Consider the following 20009-nt stretch of genomic DNA (forward strand, 5'->3'; position numbering starts at 1 on the left):
ATCCACTTACTCTAACGAACATGTAAGATTGGACTGCTGTGTTGCCTGAGATCGATCGCACCCTCAGTCTGGGAGGCAAGAACAGTACTTTGATCAGGTCTCTTCTTTGCTTTCAATTACTTTAGTCCTTGTCCTCCTTCTCAATACTGCAACAAAGACACGTCTGACATGTTTGATAGTGTTAGTTCATGTCCCATGTAATCACACTCCTAGCTTATAGCATTAGACATGAATCATTACAGCGATCACAATGACTGGGATTTTCTCTAAAGCTCAGTCATTTGAATGAAAGCTCTCATAAATGTTTTCTCATTAGTTTTACACACTCTTAATGCTTCCAGAAAACGTCAATGCCACGCTAATGACATTAAGGCTTTGCAGACGGTGGCTAATTTAGGACAAAGGCAGTTTAGGGCAAAGGGCTAAGTAAATCTCCTGCTGAGGCTACACCCTGTACTCTGGCTCAGGTCAGGGCACAATGTCTCATAAGCCACTGCTCATAGCTGGGTTAGTAGGTAGGTGTACAAGCAACGTGTTTCCTCTTCTTAAATGCGGTCAAATTATCTTGTAAAGCCTTTAGCTTAGATTATACTTAACTTAAAAATTATAGCTCCTCAGCTGGTCATGTCTACTTCCTGGATAGCAATTAGTGTCTCATGGTCTTCCACCATAATCACAGTTTTAAGTAAAGTTGACAGTTGTGTTAGCAAACTAATATTGATTCAGTTCACTTAATTTCCTCTACCAGGATCACCTTATCCATATTCAAGCCTCTTAAACAATATACTGTCTCACCCTTCAAGTTATTTGAATGTATCGTTTAGCATCTCAAGTCTAATGGACTAGAACCAAATCAAAGTTAGTCCAGCTGTAGCTTAAGAGTGAGGACTTTACAGCAGTGTTGAGTGGATAAGTGTCTAAGTGTAAATTTGTGCAGCTTTGTTAGAGGAAGCACTCTGCAGAACACTATTTTTAGTAACAAATTCTTTTATTACAACATTTCACGGTTTTTCCATTTCTGGTAATGGTTTGTGGCAGAACATCATGACTGCTGGGAATTTACAAACTCCAGAGAATTTTGATCGACGGTTCAAAGCAAACACACAGAACCAATTACTGGAATACCTTTTTCCTAATTTGAGACAATTCAGAGAGATTGCAACACAAAAGCTACCCCGAATCACTCCGACAAATAGGGCCAAAGTACAATTTTTAACCGTAAATTAGGTCCATTTCGCCATCTCCCAGATCAGGATGGAATCCACTATATTTACTCCTTATGAGCATACAAAAAAAAAAAAAAAACGAAAAAAAAAAAAAAACATTGTGACAAACAGTATCAATTTTTGGGCATTTACATTTTGGCCAGCGTACAAACAAAGTTGTGCATTTCCGAAAATTAGAAGACGAAAAAAAGCTTGACGCCTCAGCTTTGGCGCAAAAGCAGCCACACATTAAGTTGAGTGGTAACGATGGTGGTTTTGGTGAGACGATGAGCTTCCTGGGACGCAGGCCACGCCCCATCCCTCAGGCTGCACGTCGGTGTTGGCAGTCGAGGTGGTGAAGAAAAGACGGGCACATCAGAACCGTCTACCGTCTATCCCCCCCACCCCCTCATCTCCCGAAAGAAAGACGAGAACGAGAGTGGCATTTGCAGAGGGGACAGGGCCGACTGCCCCAACGAAGGAATCATCCATCCATGGGCTGTGGAGCTTGGTTATGGTCATCGTTTCATAATTTCGGTTACAAAGTTATACAGCTATAAAGAAGTGACTGAAAACAAGGCAATGCAGGAGGAGGAGGAGGTGGGGGTGTACAGTGCATGACGGGAGGGAGGGGCTTCACGATGATGCCTTCTCCTGTTCGATGGCTGCAGAGGAAAAGAACCCGAAATTTAGACTCAAATGTCCACGCAAGAATGGCACAGAAAGAGTGCGAGCGCAGTGATGTAATGTGGCCACAACTCACTCTCTTTTGTAGGCAGGGGATTCTTCTCCTGCGTCTCAGTCTTCTTCAGCTTGGACTTGTCGAAGCTGGTCACCTCTGAAATATCAGGCTTGTCACTCATTGTTGCAGGTGGTCTGTAAGAAGAGAAGATAAGACGGTCACCTAACAGGAAGCAGGTTTAAACAGAAAAAAATGGCTTTGCTGATGGAGGCACTAAAGGTGATAAGCATCTTCAAGAAAGTGCTTAAATGTTTTTTTTTTTATCTATTGTACAAGTACATACGTTCAATAAGCCGTTATGTTGATGACGCAGTTTTTTTTTTTAAAAGAGCAAAAGCCACATGAGCATGTGGTCTACCCTTATGTTTGATCAGTGGAAGGGCGTTGCCTAAATCTCAGCCACCAAAAATCATTTGTTCAAGTTAACTACATGCGCAACCGCAGACTAATTCGCCTTCTCATGTGCGTTCGCCTCCTTTTGTTCGCCTGTGGCTCAGCCAAGCCCGTCAGACCGCCATCCATCCCCGCTGGCCGGCGCACAGCCCGGGATGTTGCACATGGGGGACAAGCCGCTACAGACAGACAATGACACTGAAGCCAGTCCACGGCCGACATTTACATAACAATGAGAGTCCCCCTGATGGGCACCGTGGAGAAAAAAATGTGTAGAGAGACGAGGAACGCCCGCTCCTGCGCACAAGTCTTTAAAAGATCACCACAGGGATAAAAATCGTTTTTTTCCCTCATGGTGAAATGTTGAGTCTAAAGCGTCCAGCTGGAAGCCGTGCAACATCCGCAAATTCATTTGTCATTTGCTTCAACCCCCTTTAGGGCGCAGACTGAAGGAACCACCGCCCAGATTTGCATTCCCCTCATTCATCACACTAAATAAACAGTTAACCCTGACTTCCTCAAAAGAAATAAATAAATAAATCACGCTCCAACACACCCACAAAACGTGCTCATAAACAGAAAGCGTCGCAGACTCGTTAAAGCAGCGTTTTGATAACGGAGCTAAGCGCGTGCAGGACTCGCGCGCACATACACGCACACACAAGCACAGCAACAAAGGAAACTGGCGTGAGTGTGAGCGCGTGAGACAAAGACCACACGCGTCTGTCTTGTTGTTACTTCACACCCCGATGGATTTTTTTTCTGTTTATCTTTCTTTCAAGCGCGCACACGTAAAAAAAAAGCTGCATTTGCTTAAAAAGCAATACATCGTCCTCCGTTTTTTGTCCCACTTCACGTTAGCCACATCCTTCCTCTGCTTCTTCAACACATTCCAACAATCTATCCCACAATGTAACTCTGTTAAAGATGCAGCTTGTGAGGCACAAAAGTGCTGGAACGGTTTGAGGAAAAGCGCTTACCGAAGTGTTGGCTGTTAAGTTGATGGTCTCTGGTCGGAACGTTGCAGCAGTAGTGGCGAGTCTTTGCGCAAGCGTTACATATAGTCAGAAATATGCTAATGACATCTGACATCACCAGCTCACATCCTCCAAGTCCCCCCTGCTGGTGGGGCAGAAACCTCCATCCGCATTTTAAGGCCAAAAACAATCTGAAACCCTTTAACGCAGCTTCACGTTCTCATGCCCCAAAGGCAAATAAATTATGGGGATTTATTGTGCGTTTATGAAAGAAACAACAACAAAAAAGTTGATATTGTCCCGACTTTCCTAATCTTATACCACAACCCCCTTATATTTTAGTTGACCCCTCACACAGATGCTTTCTCGCTAAGCACCATCACTATAACTGAACTCTATCCAAGAGAAACATAACAAAAGATTCTTCTTTGACAACAGCTGCACAGAAAACGCTCTTCCCCGTTAGCGTAGAGTCCGCGTGGCCGCCCATTTATGCACGCTCAGCTCCATCTGGTGGCAGTTTAACATGCATCCCCACGCTGCTGCTGGACTTTTCTCTGCATGGACAAAGCCTGTCAGCCCTCCTTGGTGCGCGTTTGAAGACTGCTTGTGTGAATGGGGAAGCTGAACTATTGCGCAGCCACAAACAGGGAAAAACACTCTCTTTAGATTGATCTTTTCTGGATGTTTCTGCTCAGAATTAAAGGGAAACCACTTGCAGTATCACTAACCCACCTCCATTTTTCCTGTGGCCAACCAGGGAGGTTTGTTTGGAATTAAAGTCGGTTTGAATATGAAAAACACGAACAAGCTCTAGTTAAAGAGGTATAATCAGAACGTGCATGTTTGGTTTGATGGTTTATAATATATATATATAAAAAAAAACAACCGTGACAGCCTAAGAACGCAGGACTCAGGACTTACCCACGGCTGGTACTTAAAGAAGAAAAACTACCAGAGCTTACTAATTAAGACAAATATTTGGTATGACTTCAATGACTGACAAATGACCAGAATGCAACATAAATATTCTTAAGACCTGGATAAACTGGCAGCCATTTCATCTCATGTGTCAGTTTCACTGTGATTAGCAGTTTTTCTCTTTAAAAGAAACTGGTGCTTATCACTCCCCCCCAATGCTTTTTTTTTTTAAACCACCGGGAGAAATGAAGGATTCCCAGAAAAAAAATGCTCACGTGACAGCAAAAATTAATGGTCGATTAGATACAGAGGGTGGGGTCAACTTACCAACTGGCTGAATTTGTTTTGTTTTTACCCCAATTCTCCCATGAGCCAGAGCAGACACGTGCTCCTGTGCAGTGGTTTGAAGGCACAAATCATTTAGATCAATCATTTGTTCAGATTCAAGTTCACCACTGACCAGTTTACAGGAGTTATTCAGAGAGCAAACCAGGTGTCCTCAAAGGTTCTGCAACCTTCCACTGAGTAATACAACTAATATGAGGAGGCCTGCAGTTAATACCAGGGCATTATGCAGTGAAAGGAAATAAAAGGGCTTATAAAGCTGCAAAGGAGTCAACCCAAAGAGGAAAACAATGGAAACATGGAAAAAGCAACAGGACAATGGTTTGACAGAACGTAAAGGAAGAATAAGAGCAAAGCAAAGCACCAGAGAAGATAAGAAAAGAGCGAGACAAAATTACATGAAAATTGGTGGATAAAGCAGAGACGACCACGATGCATCTGTATGCAATTTCCAAAGCTTTATAATTAAAGGAACGCTTCTCTTCTGTTACATTAAAAAACAAAAAGGGAAAAAAAAATAAAATACAAGAAAAAAAAAATCACATTTCTTTTCCATCAACGTTTAAGCCGCTTTCAGCCAAACTGTGACACCTGCCTCATTTGAACAGAAGTGAATCATTCCAGCTGCGACAATGACATCACATTAAGACAAATTAAGGCTGGAATCGTCACACTTGACCAAAGCGTTGGGCTTAATCACTTTTCATGACCTTTTTAAGAGCGTGGGCGAAACACCCACTACACCTCGTATTAGTTTTAATACATTTTTTTAAGCAATTGTAAGTAATAAATCATACAAACTTGGGAGAGCAGCTCACTGGGAGATATGACACAGCAGAAAAATGCATCAGTGCATCCGGTGAAAGTCACTAAAATAAGAGGTAATTGAATGGAATTTCTTTTTGTGTTCGTGGTCTCATCAACACAATTCTAATGGTAGCAGAGGGAAAAAATATTACAATCAACCCAGAATGTTTCAGTTAAAAAGGTTAAACTTTAATACTTTGAGGAGACATTGAAGGAAACACTTGGGGTGCAGGGCGTTTTAAAAAAAAAAAAAAGAAGAAAAATCACTAAAGCAGAGAAGGGCCTAAATCTTTCCTATCACATGCCAGAGTGGAACACTTCATCTAAAGTAAATCTGCTGAGGTAAAAACTAAGACAGGATGTGGCGTAATGGACCCTTTGGTTAAAGAGAAAGCCAGGCATCAGGGCTCAGGGCTGAGAGGGAGAGAAGATAAACGGATGAAAAAAAAAAAAGAAGGAAACTTGAACTTCAAAGAAGGAAGTGTCGTTTTGCACCATTTGCTGGGTGAAAGTGTCACTGACGATGTGTGGGAGAGTGACCTTTAAAAAGGTCACATGTACTAGGCCAGTGGGCATTTCTGCAGGATGTGATGGCCAAAAGTGCCAGCCGAGTGACCTGATTGGGGGGGGCGCATCTTCACAGAGGCACGTGGCTGAATAGATACGACACAGATTCCCCGTTATGGGTTCTCCTGATCGCCTCCGCCAGGATCATGGAGATGTCGATGACCTAGAGGAAACAAGACTGAGATATGAGGAACAGAAACATTTCTCCAGATTATGACCGTTTCCATCTGTTCTGCACACGCATGCGTCCACTGCTGATCTTCGTCTAAAATATCCTCTGAAGGCGCAAGACATCAGATCAAATGTTGACCGTTCACCGCTCTTGTGCATTAGCAGCTGCACACTGAGCACGAGATCTTCGCTGTGAGGGTTGCAGGGTTCGCCGAACAGGCTGCTCAGCCTGATGCCCGATTTCAAAGCTGCATACGCTTGTTTACATTGAGCATTATTCTACATTCAGCACATGCACGCGGAATCAAAACCTGAGATTAGCCTATCAATACTGCAGCGTTAAACATTTGTGGTAACAGTGACACCCAAAGTGGAGTATTTAGTTAGCTGCAATTTGCGATTAAACAGCTGGAGGAGACTAAATGCTGCACACAGACCTATCAAGCAGATGGGTTTAAAGTTGTGCTTGATCAGTGTTCACACTAATTAGAGAACTATAGGGGAATCTCCACTCCAGAAGTACCTGTTGAGGGACTCATTAACAGCCTTTGGTTCTATACAGGCCAATTATACCTCATCCGGCAGGAGTATGAATTTCCAAGAGTTTAAAATTGGCAGCCTAATATAGACGCTTGTTTAGCACTTCAGACAGCGCCTTCCTTTGAGTCATCCCTCTGCTCCTCAGCGTGAAATATCAAAACAAACACTTTTTATACACAGCCCCCCTTATTTGAGGGCACCGTAAGATTTGGGACAAAGTGATGATAAGTACATTAAAGCAGTCATGTTGAACACCTTGTTGTATATCCCTTACATTCACTGACTGCTTGAAGGTGGCGACTGGTGACATCACCAGGTCCTGAGAATCTTCTCCGGTGATGCTCTGCAAGGCCTCTACTGCAGCCACCTTCGACTCCTGCTTCTTCCGGGGGCTTGTGCCTTTAAGTTTCTTCTTCAGCACTTTGAAAGCATGCTCAGTGGAGTTTAAATCGGGCTCGGCCATTCAGGTATTTTCCACGTTTTAGCTCTGAGAAACTGTGGTGTTGCCTTGGCGGGATGTTTGGGATCATTATCTTGTTGCAGGGTGAAGCACCGTCCAATGAGTTTGGAGGCAATTACTGGAACTTGGGTAGATTAGATGCTACTAACCAGCTCAGAATTCCTTGTGCAGCCGTCTTCTGCAGTTCCATCATCAGTGAAGCTGGCTGAGCCAGTACCTGTGAGCTGCTATGCTTTGTGCAGTTCTTTTTCATCTCCACACCATCTTCTTGCCAACACTTTGATACAGGCTCATCTGCCTTTTCCCAGAATTCTGCAGGCTCCTTTAAGTACTTTTTGGCAAACTGTAATCTGGTCATCCTGTTTTTGTGGCCGACTAGTGATTTGCATCTTGCATTGTAACCTGCACAAACTCTTCTGCAGGTAATAGTCTCTGACAAAGACACACCTGCCTCCTGAAGACTGTTTCTGATCTGTTAGACAGGAGATTACTTACTTTGCCAACCGGTCCTTTTGTACAGTATCGAGCTCCCCAGTGCATTCTTTCTTATGAATTATATTCCAGATATTTGATTTTGGTAAAGGTCTGACTGATGTCTCTAATAGTTTTATTCCCCTTTTTCAGCCTCATAGTAGCTTCCTCGACCTTCATTGGCACAGCTTCTCTCCTCATGTTGAACAATGGCAACCACAGACTCTAAATTGTAGAACTTATCCCTGCTCTGATGAGGCAATGAAACACACCTGAATAACCACAAACACCTGGAAAGCCATTTGTCCCAAACATTATGGTGCCCTGACATGAGGGGGACTATGTATGAAAAGTGTCACAATTTCTACATGGTGGGACTAAAATGAAAGACTGACATTTAGGGTTAGGCATGGTTCGGGTTTTTCTTCTTGACAGCTTTGTGAGTGGTTAACAACAGTTTGTGTTTGAAAAGAAAAAACAAACATCATCCACTGTGCTGCAATCAGTTAGCTGTGTTTGACTATAAAAGGAAGATGGAGCATATTGAAGAGATGCAGTTTAAAGACTGGTGCCGATACCTGTATCTTTGGGCATGCCTTCATCTTCTCTTCTTGCGGAATTGTATTGGTCACCACAACAGCCTCGAATGGGGCATTGTTTATGCGAGAAATGGCGGGGCCCGAGAATATGCCGTGTGTGAGTATGGCGTAGACCTTTGTAGCACCGGCATCGATTAACCTAAAGGACAGATGCAAAGATTTCGGCTTTAAAACGACTGATGACAGGCTGTGATGATGCAACATTTCAAGGGATGAAAAGGCTTCATTAATCCAATGCCAATGTACAAGTCACCTGCTTTTATTTAGTTTCAACGTGTTTTCTATGATGCATGGTTAATAAAATATTAAGTTAATAACATTCAAATCATTGCAAGATGTCTTTATTGAGGATTTGATGTTTAGTAATTGTCCCTGACAGCCACAAACAGAAAGGATCAATCTGAAACTGACTTGTCGGCAGCGTGGCAGATGGTGCCGCACGTGTCGGCCATGTCGTCCACCAGGATGGCCACGCGGTCTTTGACGTCCCCGACCAGCACCATGCGGTCCACTTCGTTGGCCTTCTTTCTCTCTTTGTGGATGAGGGCAAAGTCCACGTTCAGACGGTCTGCGATGGATGTCACGCTGAGCAGCAAAGAGGAAAGAGACAGAATGAACCTTTAATTGGATCTGCGTTTTGTTTTTCCCCTGCAGAGAGCCGAAATGACTTGTAAACGAGGTTCTGCTGATGTCAGCTGTCCCCCTGAAAGGCTCAGACAGCACATCAGCTGTTTACACCACTACAGGACTAATGTCTGCACTCTATTAAGATTACATCCTGCTAAGATATGTGGTGCTCTTTGACCTGTTCCTTATCACTGGGACTTACCGTTTTGCCCCACCGGCATCTGGAGACACGATGATACCGTTCTTCCACTCTGGAATATTTTCTTTAATCCACTGCAGCACAGCAGGCTCTGCGTAAAGGTTGTCCACCGCGATATCGAAAAAACCCTTTTGGAAAAAGAAAGTTTCTTTAAGGAATCTAAGCATAAGGAATCAGTTAATTAACAACTAAACTTTTCTCTGGAACAGATGACAAAGCTGATGCTGCCACTGCTTTTACTGAGAACACAGGAAAGGCTCGTGCACTGACCTGGATCTGCGAGGCGTGGAGGTCCATGGTGATGATGTGGTCCGCACCGGCCACAGATAGCATATTTGCAACCAGCTTGGCTGAAATGGGAGCTCGGCTCTGGAACAAGCACCAAGACACAGCAGCTTAAGGTGAGTGAGAAGAAGATGCCGAGACTCTAAACAGTAAACTTTGTTTCATGTTGATGGGCAACACCAGGGATCCATTCCTGCCTTTATGTGAACCAAATTTTCATCTCAGGACTAGTCTAACCTTCCAGTCAGTTGTTTTCGCTAGAGTTGCACGATACCCACGGCACCAAATCGTTATGGTTCCTACTCTTCTAGAAATTCTACACAACGGTACTATCGTGGATCACTAAACTAACGGTGCCAGTTTCTGCTACACAGCGGCCGCCTCGACTCTCCTCCCGGCTTCTCTCCGCTTGCTATTCCCTTGTAAACAAACCCACACGGCAAGGAACTACACAGCTGCTGAATGATTGGTTGTTTGCCTGTTTTTTTTTTTTTTTTTTTAAATGCCAGTGGATCTGTTTTGCTTTTTTCAATTTCAACTTTTTAATAAATGTTATTCATAAAGATATTTGTTTCAGCTAATTCTTACTTCACCAGTATTGTGTTTATCATGCACCAGACAACATACATAATTAATAAGCATTTATAACTTGTACGTTTACATTGCAGTTCATAAAAATAATAATAATAATAAAAAAGGCTGCAGTATCGCAATAATACCTGGAACCGTGATACTTTGTCTGGTATAGTATCGTGGTTACTTATTTTGGTATCATGAAAACTCTAGTTTTTATCCTATCCTTATCAGGAATTGTCCATACATAAAAATATACATATATAAAATATAAATCTGAGAGAGAAAAAGCTTGGCTGACAGCCAGATAACGGTGAGTGAAATCTTTATCTGTGGATGAGGTAACAAAGTGTTTGCAGATGAGCAGACCTTCACATGTTAAGCACAGTTTACACAGTCATGTGAGTAAAAAATGAGCCTTTATTTCATAACTTGATCTAACTGTGTGTGAGGACAGAGCGACACAGCAAGAACAAACACTTCCAACTCATTTGTAGCAAAACTGTGCATGCAAGTGCTCACTGGACGAGAACCGCAAGCTTGTTGTAGCTTCAGACAGAGCCCATTTTCTGCTGCAACACAAGATAATGATTTACAAGAGCTGCAGCCTGAAGTAGCCTCTGATGGCGTCAGGTTCAGAATGCAAGCCAGCCTTCAGCTGTGACCTTTCTGCTCCATATCTCGGGAGGTTTCTCATTAATGCGTCACTGTGAATGAGTTAACATGTCCACATGCACTGCTGGAGGGAAATAATAACTTTCTACATCCTTAACAGGGGGAAGCTGCACTAACTCGTCTGTTTCTACCGAGTCCGCCTCCAACTTCTCTTGTAAAGACATACAGAGGTTTTTGTTTATTACAGGAAACGTGTGTTTACCTTGTCTTTCTTGTCCTGCCGGGCGTAGGGGAAACAGGGGATGACAGCGGTGACACGTGACGAGGAGGCGATCTTGCAAGCGTTTATCATAATTAGCAGCTCCATCAAGTTGTCGTTAATCTCGCCGCAACCACTCTGCACGATGTAGACATCTTCGCCACGCACGCTTTCGCCAATTTCCACACTGTTTAGAGAAGAGAAAAAAGAAAATATTCATTACGGGGTAACAGAAGAAGCTGTGTTGGACGCCAGACTGAGCCATCAAGAAGCCACGAAGTTTGACACCTACTGGAATTCTAGAGGAGATATACACCTTGTTGAATAAATCTGAGGAGCAGCAAACACACCACACGAGGAGACATACTCCTGTCTGCTGAATAGCAGATTTACATTTTCAAAAGCCTCAAGATGGCAGTCAAGAAAAAAAAAAACTCACTCGAAGCTGCGTTGGCATCCATTTTGTGAAGAGTGAAGCTGAAATGCGGCATCACTGCATATGAACCAGATCAGAGAATCAGTTTTGGGGAGTTTAAGGGTCAAGTTAACCATCTCGTACGACGGTTGCTGCGACCTGTATAAGCGTGTACTGGTGTTACGCACTGGATTCATTTTGTGAAGAGCCAGCATGACAAGGCGGCAGTTTGCAGGCTTTGCATCTCCTCAGAGAAGCGAAGCTTCAGGAGTAGCAACACTCAGTAGATTAATGTTGAGCAGAGCTGCAGTGATAAGAGTTCTGCATCACTGTGCATTTTTCACAGACTTGTACCACAGACAGCTGGGATTAACGGGTACAATGATTCGCAGCTCTCATGGTCAGACTGAGTGTCAGCAGCCTCCGCCGCCAAGGCACACTCGCATTAGTGGCACAATTTAACAACCTTGATAACTTAGTTCACAGCTGGCAGGTGACATATGTGTAATATCTGCAGTGTACGCCTGTGATTCAAAGTCTGAGGACATCGTTTCGCTCAACTGAGCTGATCCGAGACCTGTTAATCGTGTGCTGTGAGAACAAACCTAGTTTCTTGAGGCACATCTTTACTTGCTTTTGCACTGGTGTCAGCACTGAGCTACAGTTAAGTCTCAAACTACTACAGCTGCATGTTTAACCAATAGAAAATGGTAACTCCACTGAGGAACCAAACCTACGATGGCTACAGTGAGAAACGAAGAGACACAAAACAAAAGACTTTCAGTCTGGCAACCCTGTGCAGGGGCCCCGTTTTCTTATAAGCCCGACCCCAGATGATACGTTTATGGGCAGTGAGTGTTCATCTACTCAGCTATAGCTGTAACTAAGCTGTAACTGTATGTGAGAGCGGGCTTGAAGATTCCAAAGATAGTTTGAACCAAATCCCACTGCTTGTCTGAGAATATTTGAGAAACTTTATAGTGCTTATGTAGCCCAAAGCATTCACTTTAAAACCAGCAGCGTGTGTGTGAAACATTCCTCTGTGGAGCTCACTAGGTCCTCCCGGCCTCAGTCATGTGATAGCTACGCACTTTCAGTTGTTAAGGGTGCAAACTAGACCTGTACAGTCAGTCACAAGGCCTGTAGTATGTTTGGGTGAGGCCAAAAGTCCGGCACGAGTTTGACTCAAACTGCAAACGCTCACTCTCATTCGGTCCAAAGTTATGATGAAACATAGGTAACCAACATGTTTAAAAAAATGGGACGTAATTCTTACTTTTACTCGTGAACTGCAGCTTGTGAATAACTACAGATTTTTCAGTTGAAAGGTAATAGTTTCCCTTTTTTTTGTGTTGGCGATGGAAATGTTGATGCTGGTGATAACGGAGTTTAAGCTCAGGTGAAACATTTCTTACACTGAGAAACATGAGCTTATGTCTCTACGATACCCTTCACTTAAAATAAAGAAGAAGACAAATGTTCACGTTTGAAGCACAAGCATCCAACAAGAACACTCCCCACATGGTAGTCTGAGTTTAGAAAGAAACCAGTAATCGTGTCATGAAAGATCTGCTGGCTTCCTCTAGGATAGCGGCTCATTTTGGTTTATACCAAAGCTGAGACAAAAGACATTTGGATTTTGATGGCGTAAACATTCAAAATGTGGGCATACGGGGTGGAAAGCAGGCAACACGACACAAAGGTTGAAAATCAAGCAGCAGTCGAGGTGGCACGAGGAAACAGCTGCGCATACAATGAAAGAGCCCAATCTGGAATATACACCAACAATTTCAGCTTACTTTCTGTCATTTTTTTGTTGTTGCATAGACTCCAGCCGTGAGCTTATCCAAAGATTCCAATGTACACAGCTTTGCCATCTTTATGTAAACTTCAGTTTTAGTTTGGATCTTTGAGCTCCAGTACAGGATTTAAGATACCACAAACAAGTAGTCCTGTGTCAACAAAACGTTCGCTCGGAAATTTCATCAATGCAAAACAAACAAAAAAAAAGTCAGCAAGCGAGGAATTATTCTAAGAAATTCACTCCCTCTGCTTTAGTCCTTGATCTTTCTCGAGTCACCTGGTGAAACCAGTGCTGCATCTGTGGGCAGAGCTGCCAATTTAGTGTGTGAAGACGAGAAAATAATCTTTGTTTGGCGCCTTGTATCAGACAAACAGCCGCGTTCCCTGGAGAGAAAACTCACGATGGATAATCTGTTTTCTCTGGATTTTTTTGGTGTTGCAAGTACAAACATCACCAGCCGAAAGGGAATTGCAAAGGGATAAAGGGATCATTAAAAGCAGCAACCTGGTTTAATAGAAGAGAGTGAGATTATAAAACAATATCACTGGGCTGCTTTTAACCAGAGAGAAAGCATCAGCGAGTGACCCAGCGAGAAACAAACCCCAACTTGAGCCATGCTAATGCCACGCTCACCGAAGCACATTAACACACTGTTCTTATTATTTTACAAAAACTAACAAAATGCACTGCGAATGCAATGGTTGAAAAGCCGAAGGCACATATTTTCAGCCACATGTACATGCTTAAATTAAAGCTGCAGTGGAAAAACACTGGTATGAGGACTTTCTGGTCAGGCCAGCCATGAGGCCTTAAGGTCATCCTGCAGATAGGTTCAAACAAGACGCATGACCTGAACCAACTGTGCTCAAAAGCCAGGCAGTAAAAGTAATAAAAGTCCACAGCAATGCTACATAAAGGAGGCAAGCAGCAAGCCAGCAGACACTGATTCAACGAGTAATGAGGGAGGTCAGTTTGCAAACTGCTCAAATTATGCGCATGTGATTTAATCCGTTGGAGAGCTAAGGTAATTATCTTCCGTGATAGGACAGACGATACTGAGAGATAACACAAGTAGTTTTAATCGTATCTCACTGATGGCCTTCTTTAAACTACGCCTTTGAATGATACACATATAACTGAATTTACTTCGTTTGTTTGTCTGGAATCAATGTGTGGTTTAAACTTTACTCCAACACCAAGTGCTTCTAACCGCATCGAGCCGTGACGGTATAGTCTACAGTTAGCTAATCGTGGACGTTCATTATAAATGATAGCAAGCGGCGCAGCATCCATTATCGGACATTGAGCCTTTATTTGGGTTTATTTCCACACAAGGAAAATGGTCATTGAACGACAGCAAACACCCAGATAAAGCCATGTTTGTATTCGCAGATTTTAACAAAACACCAACTATACATCTAGCTAGCGAGGTGAATACATCCCGGTGTCAAGTCAGATGTTGTATACCTAACCAACAAGTTCCCTTGTGATAGGCTGCAGCTTTGTAGCTAACGGTTAACATTTCCACCGGACTTAAAATAAACGCAACATTACACTGTTTTAGACTAAAGCTATAGGAAGTGTTCAACGCTTGTAGAAAACGCGAACCTTACACGCACACAGTCACATATCATGTGAAACACCGCAGTTATCAATCAAAACATAACATTACGCCATCTCACGACTACTCTAATTCTGCTTTTATGGTTAAATTTAACAACACAAAAACATGAAGAAATATTGCAATCCTCACTGAAAATAGTGCTTTATTGGCAATGTCGTTGTCCGATAAAGGAGCTACTAACATTAGCTTGCTAGCTTGGTATGTTTACATGTGGCTAGCTAATCACGTGTGCACATTACAGTGCTGAATAGTAAACTACGTTAGCTTGAAGCTAACTTACCACATGTGATACCGAGGATGAAGAAACAACAGAGAGACGGGCTTAGCCAAGTGAAACACCCTCCATAAGCAAACGTGATCAATTACCACACCAACTCGCACCGTACTAGTATTTTAAAAAATGTACTCACCATGTCTCCTGGTTGCTGAACTTCTTCGTAATCACCTTCCCCAGCTCCAGCCCGAGCCGATCAGCCACTTTCTGGGACAGGTCGTGGTGGGAGCTCCCGCTAAAAAGCACGATGTTCGGCATGTCCGAAAAAAACGGTGCAGCTCGTTTTAGAAGAGAAGATGAAGCGTAGAGAAGCTACGAGGGAGGTCTCCCCGCTTGAGGGTGATGAAGACGGGGGAAAACGGGCTTGCTAATATTGCAGCTTGGTCATGGCACTGTTGCACCGCTGATGAGCGTCGGCAGAGAGGAAATACCAGGTCTGTATTTGCATGTAGAAGGGAAGTGCCCGTTTCTCATTGGACAGCGTGGTGTGTCACAGCTACATGCAGTTATTGTTTACTAAACACGCACCGAGGCTGGGGTGCATAAAACCGATCTAAACCCACTTTCAAAAGTACGTTTTCAATACCGTGATGTTAATCTTGCGTTAACTAATGACGTCTACATGCTCTTATAATATATTTACAATATATCCTATATTGTCAACGGTCCCACATTAAGGATGTAAAGGTGTTTGAACTCACCAATGTAAATATTCAACTATTATTCATTATAGACACAGGGAGTCCTTTTTGAAATGATCTTTTTAGGTAATAATTCATCAAAATCCTTCTTAAAATTATTCCACGATTTCCTTTTAAAGTATGTGGTTGTGAAGTTTTCAACCATAATGAAAACCACTAGATTTACTGTTTTGTGTCTATTAAAAGGCAATATTTGCAGTTTTTAAAATTTTTTATTGTCTCCTTTGATAAGTTGCTACTGCTACATATCAGTAGGTTTTTAGCTTAGCTGAGCAAACAAAACTAGCCTTTTATTGAGCACATCCACACTGAAAATAATTCTCATGGGAGACTTTTAGTTTTGAGATGAATCAAAGAATATCAAAGGCAAACGGGGGTCACCTGACAGCTGCTCACAGGACTTTGCTCGAATCCTCCGTGCACACTTGTGACACTGGGTTCTGGAATTAGATTTTCCACTCAGGAAGAAGTCATCTGAGACTCATGTTTCTTTCTTTTTTTTTTTTTCCCCTTCAGCATTGACATCCTCTCTGGTATCATTGCTGTCATGTGCCGAGCTGCTAGTTTAACAAAAACTAGAGAAACTTCCAGAGCCATCCCTTGAAAAACGAGAATCTTGTCAAGGAATGCTTTCACGTCAGTCGCCATTGATTATTGGGGGTTGTATTGCGCCAAGGTGGACTTTGAGTGAACATCTCATCTTCTCATCACTGATGTGATAAAAGCAGAAACCTACCAAAAGTTCCTTTGGTCTTTAGAGCCTTTATAACCCATGGATCTGTATTTGTTGCGAGCGTATCTCTTGAATTGATTTGGACCAGACTTGATGGTGTGCAGCATTCACACAATAGCAAAGTTACTTAATTCTGATCTCTTTTTACCCTTTTCACCCAAAGCGGGTGAAAAACAACAAAGCAAGACAAGCAGAGATGTTTGTATTTTTCAGAAATATATTCTATAGATGATGTCAGAGATGAAATGTCCAAAGCGTAGGTCCCAAAGAAAGATAACATTTTTCATCAATAGAGACAAACAACAAACAAAAAGTAACCATTTACATGTAAACCAAGAATTGCTCTTGAGCCACAGTGGTTATATATATGTAGAACTGGCCAAGGTGGGTTTGACAATCAAACGACGATGCCCTTTTTTTTTACTCCAAAACCATTTCTCAAACATTATCTGCCATTTCTGATCTGTAGTAGCTGAAAAAAATCTTTGTAAGAGGAACATTCTTTGGAAGAGTCTTTTTTTTTTTTTCTAAGGTGTGACTGTAGCAGAGGTTTGTCAGAGCATGTCTCTCTCAAACACAGTTCATACATGTCATAAGTGCTGAATCATGTTAAAATCACTTGTTGGATAGTCAAAATATCAAATGCTTCTCGGTGGTGTCATTTGGACAAAGTCTCTTTAATCGTTTGCCCACCAGAGAGGAAGAAAAACCTTCCCATGTGGCGCTCTCGGGAGGTCGTATTTTAAAGTCCTCCAGTGTTCTTCTTCTATTGTGCAAATACAATTTTTTTTCTTACATAGACAAGCAGGCATGCTGACTCACAAACCATGCAAAGAGTTAAAAGTTGGCGCGAGCAGACCGCAAAAACAAAAGAAAAGAAAAAAGTAGTTTAAGTTTCTATAAAATAACCTCAAATTCACCTTAAAAAAAACAAAAAGCCAAATTAAACAAGTAACAAGTGGAATGTTTTGTCAGACATGAAAAATATCAACTGAATCTCAAATCTTACAAGTTTAGAAAATGATATCAACTAGAAATAAACATGATAGTCGATTGAACAAAACTGTTGACACACGTGGGGGGTTCATTCGAGCGATCTACTTGTAGTGTGAGATCATCTGAATTCGAGCAGGAAAAGTGAGGGAGGATGTCAGATGTCGCGGTTATGATAGTGCAACACGTGCTCAGAAAAAAAAAACAAAAAAAAAAACACGATTGGCTGATGTTTTCCATCCTGATCTGGCTCAAAAGTTCTTTTTTCGTGACATTCGTGACCCCTTCTCCTCCTTTTCCTGCCACGGACAACTCAGCCAGCTACATAAAAACGGCCTCGTAACCTCTTTATGGATGATGTCGTCACAGTCGAAAGGTAAGTGCATATCACCCATGCACGAGAGGAGAATGTATTGATTAGGCAACGAAGTGATCAAATGCGTTAAGTCAATTGCAGTGCCGTGTAATGATTCACTCGAGGGCCACTTGGAAACAGTGCAGTCGATGACGAGTTAAATATGCTGCTTTTCTTTTTAGGTTCATGGATTAGCATCATACACCATACTGCTGTTTTTTTTTTTTTTTTTTTGCTCACAATATCATAGCTGTCATTAGAGTACATTTATAAATTTTCCATATACAAATCTCCTATAAACAGTACATGTTATAAATACAGTCGATGAAAATGCAGAAAGGCCGAGGGAGCCGTAGAAAGAAAGAAAGAGAGTGTTGCTCCTTGTTTTTGATAAATATAAGAAAGAAATAAGTCTTGAACAAGAAATGACGACAGCACTAAGTGTGTGAACGGCAGCCCTATAACTATCCAGAAAACGGATAAAAACACAGAACAAAATCTATGGATGAAAAAAGTTAGAAAAATAATCTTGTACAATAAAAAATAAAAAGTGGACACGCTTACCAAACACATTTCCGATATTGTAAATCGACAACTTGATGTGGAAATCATACATGTAGATACAAACCGACAATATTCGATTACTGCCTCTCAAAATATATTCAATTCAATATACATGACTAATGTTTAGCTCACACACTAAGGTAGTTGCCAACCGGCAAAGCATGGGAGCTCAATCAGCACGTGTAAAGAAATGTCCACCTGATCAGCGACTGATTAAATCAGGAAACTCGGCATTGGGAGGCTTATCTCTAAGGGCCAACACGCAAAATGTTTGTCGACTGGCCAGGTAAGAGGAGTGAAACTGTAAATGCAAACTCATGCTTTGGCTTTTCTTGCTTGGCTTTCTCTTTAGGATAACATTCAAAAATCTTGCGATAAAGTCTGGCCTCTGCTCAGCTGCATGCTTCTACGTGTTGAAAGCAATGACTTCAGTTAAACGGGAGCTACATTAAAGGCTAGACCTTTCTGAGGGTTTGCAGTCTAATTCCTTGTTTGAATTTCTCCATGTTTGCACCTTTTTTCTACTGAAGCTGGCAACTACCTTTACAAAGCGTTCTCTTACTTTTGCTTTTTTTTTTTCCTCCTTTATTTTTATTTTTTTTTTGTACAGAAAAATAGATCCATCCAAAAGTAAAGTAACTCTTCAAGAGAGGCTGTGAGAGACATAAATGCTGCCTTCTTCACATTCCAAGTAAACATGCTGAAAGATTGTTTGCTTCTTTTTTGTCGTTCTCGCGTTCTCCGCCTTGCTCCGTCGCACAGGTTCCTCAGCGAGAAACTCTTAAAACTTAAGGCAATCTTTTTCCTGAACAATCCTGAAATCAAGCGGACCCTCACCAAGGCACTCCTCTCACTCGTCAGCCTTCAACAACGGGCTGCTCCGGCGAGGTGACGGTCTCAAAGTCAGATCTCTGTAAAAGCATTCTCAAACCAACCAGAATCCACAGTGAGCGCGGCTCCAAAAATGTTATCTGAGTTGCCGCGGATACCCCTGTTTTTGCAGGGAAAGAAGTTAAGAAAAGAGAAAAGGGAGTCCCCGAGCTGCTTTATCGACAGCTCTGGGGCATCTGCCGTCCCTGGTGTCCATACAGAATGTGGTCAGAGGGCAGCTGCGTAAAGCACCGTATGTTTCTGCACAGGAGTGTCGTCCCACCTTTTCTATGACGAGACCTGATCTCGCCTCCAAATGCACTCGTCCGCTGCCGTGACCACTCGGTCAGCCGCTGTGGGCTAACGTGGGGGTGCGAAGACTGACAGAAAAAAAATGAGTGTCTGCGCGGGTGCTGTCAAGCAACGCCGTTATGTTTAAAATGTTTTTCTTTTCCCAGTTCAGTCCTCTGTCTTCTGATTGGCTCCCTACTATGAGGCTGAGCCCACCCCCTCTCCCTCGTTTTTTGGCCGAGGGGCCGCCAATCAAGGTGACTGACGTGGTGAGTGGGGTTAGGGGGACTAAATGAAGGGATCAGTCGAGACTCTTCTCCAAAGAGGTCAATGGTAGCGCTGCGACACCCTAACGTCTGCCTCCGTTACAGCGGTGCCTCTTCTTCCATGGGCTCCTCCTCCGGCCTGCTGAGAAAATAAGACTCAGAGGTTAAAAGCTCACACATTTCCTCCAAATTCTAATAGTTTCCAGACCTCCACCGACATGCAACTCAGACCAAGTACAAGACCTCAGAAGTACTCTTCTTTTCCTCTGTGTTTGTAGAAGGGTAAATGTATCGGTGTAAATTGTCCCACAAATGTAAGGAGTTCCTCACAATTTAATCACCATAATTCAAGAGTCCGTGGTA

The 20009-nt window shown here is 42.6% G+C and overlaps 3 protein-coding genes and 2 long non-coding RNA genes across 9 annotated transcripts in view; 2 read left to right on the forward strand and 3 right to left on the reverse strand.

Moving 5' to 3' along the window:
* The first annotated feature begins 975 nt into the window (after positions 1-975).
* LOC140313681 (uncharacterized) lies at positions 976-1769 on the forward strand. Its single transcript, XR_011917082.1, has 2 exons — positions 976-1544; positions 1629-1769. It is a non-coding gene; the product is annotated as an uncharacterized lncRNA (long non-coding RNA).
* LOC140313539 (thymosin beta-12) lies at positions 1629-3422 on the reverse strand. Its single transcript, XM_072391631.1, has 3 exons — positions 3321-3422; positions 1969-2081; positions 1629-1870 (listed from the first exon to the last, which is right to left on the reverse strand). Exons 2-3 carry the CDS (start codon positions 2066-2068, stop codon positions 1842-1844), a joined length of 129 nt encoding a protein of 42 aa, XP_072247732.1. The 5' UTR covers positions 2069-2081; positions 3321-3422; the 3' UTR covers positions 1629-1841.
* Positions 3423-5637: 2215 nt separating this feature from the next.
* Positions 5638-15205, reverse strand: LOC140314095 (ribose-phosphate pyrophosphokinase 2). Its single transcript, XM_072392173.1, has 7 exons — positions 15010-15205; positions 10760-10943; positions 9295-9393; positions 9028-9152; positions 8610-8783; positions 8178-8337; positions 5638-6120 (listed from the first exon to the last, which is right to left on the reverse strand). The coding sequence occupies exons 1-7, from the start codon at positions 15129-15131 to the stop codon at positions 6028-6030; spliced, it is 957 nt and encodes a 318-aa protein (XP_072248274.1). The 5' UTR covers positions 15132-15205; the 3' UTR covers positions 5638-6027.
* Positions 13855-16468, forward strand: LOC140314170 (uncharacterized). Its single transcript, XR_011917124.1, has 3 exons — positions 13855-13999; positions 15054-15307; positions 16091-16468. It is a non-coding gene; the product is annotated as an uncharacterized lncRNA (long non-coding RNA).
* Positions 16469-16715: 247 nt separating this feature from the next.
* LOC140313752 (histone deacetylase 4-like) overlaps positions 16716-20009 on the reverse strand; it is a 56956-nt gene continuing 53662 nt past the window's right edge. For 4 of the 5 annotated variants that reach the window (XM_072391833.1, XM_072391981.1, XM_072391769.1 and 1 more), the window contains one exon: positions 16716-19788. In XM_072391833.1, the coding sequence (XP_072247934.1) occupies positions 19746-19788 (43 nt within the window). In that variant the 3' untranslated portion in view covers positions 16716-19745. The remainder of the gene's footprint in view (positions 19789-20009) is intronic. The other variant, XM_072391905.1, reaches the window with a different exon arrangement.

This window comes from Leuresthes tenuis, unplaced genomic scaffold (assembly GCF_036924035.1).
Source record: "Leuresthes tenuis unplaced genomic scaffold, fLeuTen1.0.hap1 SCAF_1, whole genome shotgun sequence".
Lineage (NCBI taxonomy): Eukaryota > Metazoa > Chordata > Actinopteri > Atheriniformes > Atherinopsidae > Leuresthes > Leuresthes tenuis.